At 58.7% G+C, this 6,960-nt stretch overlaps 1 protein-coding gene across 1 annotated transcript; it reads left to right on the forward strand.

Moving 5' to 3' along the window:
- The first annotated feature begins 382 nt into the window (after positions 1–382).
- Positions 383–4,095, forward strand: NPPC (natriuretic peptide C). Its single transcript, XM_062006161.1, has 3 exons — positions 383–590; positions 1,903–2,185; positions 3,755–4,095. Exons 1-2 carry the CDS (start codon positions 498–500, stop codon positions 2,170–2,172), a joined length of 363 nt encoding a protein of 120 aa, XP_061862145.1. The 5' UTR covers positions 383–497; the 3' UTR covers positions 2,173–2,185; positions 3,755–4,095.
- Positions 4,096–6,960: the final 2,865 nt, after the last annotated feature.

Here is a 6,960-nt window from a genome sequence, read left to right on the forward strand (position 1 = left end):
GACAGCCACCTCAGGCTGGCCCATGTTCTTCTATGGGGGGTCTTGAGGGAAGTAGAGGGGAGCAGAGAGACCACGGGACATCCAGCCAGGGGGAGGGCAGACAGCTTGCAGGGGAGTCTTGGGGTGGTCAGGGGGGGCAGATGAAGCCAAATACCCCTCACTTTCCCTTTCTGCCCCCCAGCTCCCTGAGCCAGTTGCCTTGGGCTGATGTGTCATTCGTTCCTGCCAGGGGAGAGGGGACACCCCCCAACCCCCCCCTTTAAATTCCTGCTATTGTGGAGTGGGAGGCCGGGTTGGACCTGGTTGTTTAGATGACATCACCGAGCAGGTTGGGTTATAAAATGAATGAAGCAGAAAGCCCAAGTTCACTAGCTCGGCACTTCGCAGGCAGCAGGAGGGACCTCGGGGCTCCGCTCTGAACTTTGCCTCGCGTCGGTCCCAGCCTCTCCCCGGGGCTCCCCGCTGCCCCCCGGCCCCCCCTCGCTTGGCCTCACAGGATGCAGATCTCACCCTTGCTGGCTGGTGGACTTTTACTCGCTCTGCTCTCCGTCAGGCTGGAGGCGAAGCCGGCGTCTCAGCTCCCACAGAAGGTACGGCTGGAGCTGCCCCTCGCCTTTCCCTTCGCTCCCCGTCCCGCTGAGGCTCCTAATGGCACAGGGGGGAGACGTAGGGTGACTCTGGGCTGGCAAAGTCGGGTCCTCCTTCCCCACGGGCTTTTTGGGCGCTAGGGGTCCCGCGGCTTCTCCAGCCTGTCCGAAGTGTGCAAGTCCCAGGGACTTCAGCCCCGAGCCAGGGGCTGGAGGGGGACGCTGCGTGCCTTGTACCCCGCGGGCTCGGCGCTGGGGAGGGCGGCAGTCTGCTCCCCGGACTCGCCGCAGGGCCCCTCTCCATGCCGGGCTGTGGGGAAGGGGAGCAGCCCCGGAGCGGGGCAGGCAGCAGGTGCACGGCGGGCACGGTGTGAGGCCGGAGCTCTCCCGAAGAGCCAAGGCAGGGGGCACGCAGGGTGTCCCCCGGGGAAGGAGGGTCGGGGTGTCCCGCGATGCTGGGGAGGAGGGATGCACCAGACGCTGCTGACACTGGGTGGCACTGCCCCGAGGGCTGGGCAGAGAGATGGGACACGGACTGAGGCACACGGGGCTGTCGGTGCCGCTGTAAGGAACTGGGGTGCAGGCTGCAAGGAAAGGGGTGATGCGGGGGGGGTCGGGGACAGGAATGGGAGTGAGCAACCCCGGGGTTTGGTGTGTAGCAGCCCCGAGCTGAGAGAGATGGGGAACCTGGAAGATGAGGGGACTGTAAGGAAAGGAGAGTGCGCCCCATAATGTGGGTCAGAACTGGAGGGACAGGGGGACCCGGAGAGCATTAACTAGGGGAGGAGGCAGTGGGGAAGGGCTGCCCTAATCTCCCCACTGCTGCTGGAGACACTCTGCAAGGCAGCGGTGCAGGGCGGGCTGCCTAGAGCAGTGTCACTGCGCTGGCACTGGGCTGGTGGGCAGCAACACCCCTCCAAAATCTGAAGGAGCCGGAAAGCTGACCGTGACTCTGCGAGCTTTCAGGCCCCTTCAGATGCCGGGGCGCGTGTGCAGTGGCAGCAGCGTGGCTGGGGGTGCAGCGCCACCAGCTCTTCTGGGTGGGCGGCCCGCAGGGCCCGGGGGTGGCGGGACGGCACGGCGATGGTGTGGGGCAGGGGGATGCTCTCGCCCCAGCGCGGGCAGCATGGGCTTGGGGCTGGGGGAGGATGCCCTGCAGCCGCGGGGCGATGCGCTGCCGCGCTGGGGGGTGTGTGCGTGCTGGGACACCGCGACCCCGCCGCGGCGCCCACCGGGGGAGGTCCCCAAACCAGGCGCGCGAGGGGCGCGGGGGGCTGTCCTGAGGGGGCGGCTCTGACCTCTCCTTCCCTCACAGGCCTCCCGCGGCTCGGCGGCGGCGGCGGGTCCGCCCGAGGCGGCGGCGGAGCGAGAGAAGGAGCGCGAGAAGGAGCGCGGCGGCGGCGGGACGGGCCCGCGGGAGGCCCGCGAGGCTCGAGCGGAGTCGCGGCCGCGGGCGGGCTGGGCTCGGCTGCTGCAGGACCCGCCGAGCCGCCGCCACAAGGGGCTGCACAAGAAGGGCCTGGGCAAGGGCTGCTTCGGCCTCAAGCTGGACCGCATCGGCGCCATGAGCGGCCTGGGCTGCTGAGCGACCCCTGCCGGTGAGGGCGCGGCCGCGCCGCGGGGCCGGGCCGGGGGGACGGGCCGGTGGCGGCGGGGCCGGCCGGTGGCGGCGGTCCGGCAGCCCAGCCGCCCGCAGGCCCCACTGTGCCTGCTGGGTAAAGAGGAGGAGCCCAAAGTTGGCCTTCATGGCGCTCCCACCCTTCCAACAGCCGTCTGGCTGCCTTGCCTGCCTCGGCCGAAGGGTCAGAGACCCCTCGGCCGTTGGTCGCTGCTCCCGGAGCAGCTCAGGCTGGGCTCATCCTGGAGTCAGCCAGACCCACAGGCTCCAGGCGGGAGGCAGAAGGGGCTTCTTGTGCAGCCAGCCACACGTTCCCACTTCACAGAGTCACAGAATGGTGGGGACTGGAAGGGAGGGACCTCTAGAGCTCATCCAGTCCATCTCCCTGCTAAAGCAGGTTCCCCTTGATCAGGTCACACAGGAACATGTGCAGGTGGGCTTGGAAACCTCCAGAGAAGGAGAGTCCACACCCTCCCTGGGCAGCCTGTGCCAGGGCTCCCTCACCTGCACAGGAAAGAACTTTTTCCTGATGTTTTAAGTTGAGATTTCTGTGCTCCAGCTTATGTCCATTACCCCTAGTCCACTTGCTCCCTTTGCTTGGCAGGTGCAGGTAACTTATGGACGTGTGTTAGGAGGGCAGGGTACCCACTACCTGCCTGTGATGGGAGGATTAGCAAGGCACCTGTCTCAGCCATGCCCCAGCTCTTTTAATGGAAGGAAATGCAATACAAGAGTTTCTCAGGTGGTCTCCTAGTCTTGGTGACAACCGAGGGAAATGCTTCCCTAACTCAGGCTTTGCATCCAAGCAAGTTATAGGAAGCTGGGAGAAGTTCCTTCCACAGTACAGCCACTGTGCTTCACGACTGATGGGCAAGACAAGCATTGCTTCCCCGCAGTCATCAGTGTGGAGGAAACACGGCAGCTCCTCCCCCTCCGCCAGTTCTCCCCGAGGGCGATGGCTGGGGAAGGCACTGCTCTGACCTGGTCCCTGCCAGCCAGTCACACGCACATGAAGTCACTCTAGGGGAAGCACCTGGCCACTTGCTTCTACCCACAGCACAGCCCTGCCCCACTCAAGGCAAGGATGTGCCTTGGCCATGCAGCAACATAACTGGGCAGGGAGGGACTGGAACCAGGCATCCTGCAGCTCTGCAGAGTGAGAGGAAGAGCAGGTGCCTGTCCCAGAGAGATGAGTGCTGCTCCCCTGCTCCCTTGTGTCCCCAAGGCTTCAGGCAGCTCAGGGCTCTGAGGAGAGCACAATGCTGTGCAGCCAGCTTGCACCCAGCCTCTCTCCCTAAATGCTCAACAGCCACAGAAAAGATTTGTGCCAGATGCAGGGCTGAGAGGAGCAGCAAACTTCCCTCAGCCTCTCTCCTCAACACCAGACAGAAAGCAAAGAGCACATGCAGAAAGGTCAGGAAGAGCTGCTACTGACTTCAGCATTCCCCAGCCCTGTGCCAGGATTATTCTCGTGGGTGTTACGGGTCGGGCCAGGTAAGGGATGCTGTGTGGCACGCACTAACAGGCATTTTGTTCTTGTTCCTCACAGGGCTTTGAGTCCCTAGTCCATTTTCTCCTACCGTGGCCAGGCAGGGCCCTCCCCCCAGGCAACGTCTAGAAGAGCAGAGATTCCCCCCCACGCAGACCGGACAAAAGATGTGGCTGTGTTTTTCTTTTTGGTACGAGGAGTCATGGCACCAGCTGTTTTGGTTTTGTTATTTTTTCAAGAAGTGCTCTCTATCTTATATATATTATATATACAAACACTCACCGAGACAAGGGACAGTGCTTTTCCAAGAGACTGATGAAGCCAGCTGTATAACGTTGCTGTTTGTAAATTCATGTCATGCATAAATGTATTTATGTTGTAAAGCTATTTATATATTGTTTATAAAGAGATATTTATAAGAAAAATTATTTATGTAACTAAATGAAAAGTCAAGCATTGTAACATTTTTTGTCCTAAGTAGTTGGAAAAAAAAACCTTTTAAAAAGAAAAAAATACCATTGCTGTGTGGCATTCTGTAACCTGTCTGTATTTCCCACGTCCACACGCAGTTTAAACGTGGCACTGATTGATTTCCACTGAGTTTAAAAGAAAGGTCAGGAGTGAGAGGAAAGGCCTGCTGGTGTTTCAGGCTTTGATCCCATAGGCAGAAGTAAACCGGTGGCTGAGCCCGTGCTGCCGGGACAGAGCGAATCCTGCCCAGCGCTGCCGGCAGCCCTGAGCCCTGCAGCACCCAGCTGAGCTCCCTGGCACAGCAGGTGACCTGGGGAACCTCGTCTATGCCCAGACCCTGAACAGACCCCGCGGAGGAGGGGAAACAAGCCGACTGTGCTCAACAGCCCAGGCCTGGATTGAGACAGAGCAACAGGAGCAGCGTTGGGCTCAGGCGCCTTTGAACCGCTTCCAGGCGGCCGGTTTAGGTCCCAGTTCCATCCAGTAAATAACGGCTTTATCACTGGGTGCCTTGTGGAGATGCAGTCTCTGCTGACAGCAACAAAGACACTGCGCTGGAGCTGCCCCCCCTGGGAACAGTTTGATGCCAGAGGCGCTGCCATTCCAGGACCCAGCAGCTCACTAAATGTCTTGTTGATATTCCCATTTGCCAACTCCTCGCTGCTAAGCTGTAAAGCCCCTTCCTCTTCCAGCAGAGATTTATTTAACTGTGCCTGGGACAACACATAGACTGAAATATACTGAGGGCTGCCTGGTAAGGATTCATGGACACAGCTGTTGCTGCAGCTTCTTGCTATGTAAAGTGCATGAAATAAATCGTTTAAATGACTTGGAGCTCAAAGGGAAACGGCAAGCAAGGGGGTAGGGAGCGCAGCAAACACACAAACTCCTGCATGGAGGCTCTTTGGTCTCATTCTTCAAAGGGGCCTTAGAAAAAGAAACCCCAAGGCCAGAGCGGCAGGCGCCCAGCCCAGCCGTGACGGGAGTCACAAATTATGCCCAGCCCTTTGTAGTGGGCTGGGAAACAACAAGCATTATGTTCTGCTGGGCGCCGGTGCCTAGGACAGGGCAAAAAGAAAGTCACCGAGACCTAGAGGCAAAGAGATCTTTTTCCTTAGCAACCACCAGGAAACCATAGAAACCTCCAAGCCAGATTGTCCCCACCTATTAGAGAACGGGAGGTTTATAGAACAAGAGGATTCATCCAGACACCCAACAGCTCAATCATCAGGTTAGGAGTGTGCACGGGATGTTTCCAGCCTCGTACAGAGCTGGGCACTCACCTCACGGTGCCCAGAGTCCAGCTGGACGGGGAGCAGCAGCTGATGGACCACATAAGACCCTGGGAGGCAAGGCTGGGAGGGAGGCAAGCAGGAGGGGCAGCTAAAGCCCTCCAGAGATGTCAGTAACAGCAATCCCCTGTCAGGGCTCTCTAAAGCAAATATGACACCCATGAAGGTCACCCGACTGGTTCCAGGCATCTTTAGAGGGAAGGAGGGACTGTACCAGGAGCTCTTGAAGAGAGGACTGTCCACTGTCACCCAGCTAAGGGGGACAATAAGGAATCACTTACTGTCCAGGCTTCTCACAGGTCTAAGCAGTGGTGCAAGGAGATGGTGCTGCAGGTCTCCTTGGGGTCTTGGCCCTCGAGCACGAAGCCAGAGTGACGACTGTAACAGAGTGCCAGGCTGCAACCGCGCTGCGGCCAATGCCCCTCCCAGCTTTGGCTTTTTGCTGCAAAGCCAGAGCTGGAATGAAACCATCTGCCTGGTGACAGAGCGTTTCTCCTCAACAGAGGAGAGGGAACTTAGTCTCAGGAATTCAATTCCCAACGTTTGTGGGACACAAGCTGAGCTCAGGTTGGGGAAGATCACGTGCCTGGGTTCACAACCTATCTGTATTCCCATTTCTCCTCTGCAGCACAGCCCCATGGCACAGACTCCTTCTGCCCACTGGGCTTCCTGGAAAAGAGCAAGCCTGAGGAAAAGGACAGAGCTGCATTGCAAAAGGACACGAGTTTGGCAGAAGTAGAGCGATGAGAGCAAGAGCTTCCTGTGCAGCGAGAAGGGAGAACAGCTCGGCTCCTCGCTTTGCTGCTTACACTCTGAGCAGGGAGAAGTCACCCCGTCCCTCAGCATGTTAGTTTCCCACCTTCAGGAAAGAAACATTCCACCCATGTCAAGGAATGAGCTGATGGGCAGGGGAGGAGGCAGCACTTGGTGAAAGAGCACTTGGGAAAACTCTCAGACCCACTTAACCTTGGCACCCATGTGGCACAGTCAGATGGGTGGGTCTGACAGGCAGAGTTTGGCATCATGAGCTGAGGTCAGTTTTCAGGGCGCTGACAAGGCAGACAGGCCAGAATGGGAAATGGAAACAGCTCATTAGAGCACAGCACGCACCCAACAAGGCCACCCTGGGCCTCCCTGACAGGGGTTCAGTAGGAAACAAGGCCAGCAGGAAAGAGAGGGGCCACAGGAATCTAATTAAGAGGAGAGGAGGCATCATGTGTAGCAGAACCAAAGTGCTCCCACGTCACTGCCTCCCTTGTGGGCCAGCTAGGTCAAATCCTCATGACATCCAGTAAAAGGATCCAGGGCCAGCACTGGAAAACTCCCTTGCCAGGAAACAGCATAACTGAACAGCAAGAGTTGTCCTGGATACAAGCTGCATCCCCTGACATCTCACAATGTGCTCAGAGAATGGCGTTTAGCAGAGGTATATGCACATACCTGGAAGTGCAGGGAGCGAGAGTCCCAGGCTCCCCTCACAGTCAAACCAACACCCATGGGACC

The sequence above is a fragment of the Colius striatus genome, chromosome 12 (genome assembly GCF_028858725.1).
Source record: "Colius striatus isolate bColStr4 chromosome 12, bColStr4.1.hap1, whole genome shotgun sequence".
Classification (NCBI taxonomy): Eukaryota; Metazoa; Chordata; class Aves; order Coliiformes; family Coliidae; genus Colius; species Colius striatus.

Bases quoted from the DNA above. Each gene is read 5' to 3' on its own strand.
- NPPC (XM_062006161.1), top strand. From the start codon at position 498: ATGCAGATCTCACCCTTGCTGGCTGGTGGACTTTTACTCGCTCTGCTC. The intron at 591-1,902 runs GTACGGCTGGAG...CTTCCCTCACAG, and splicing joins CGTCTCAGCTCCCACAGAAG to GCCTCCCGCGGCTCGGCGGC.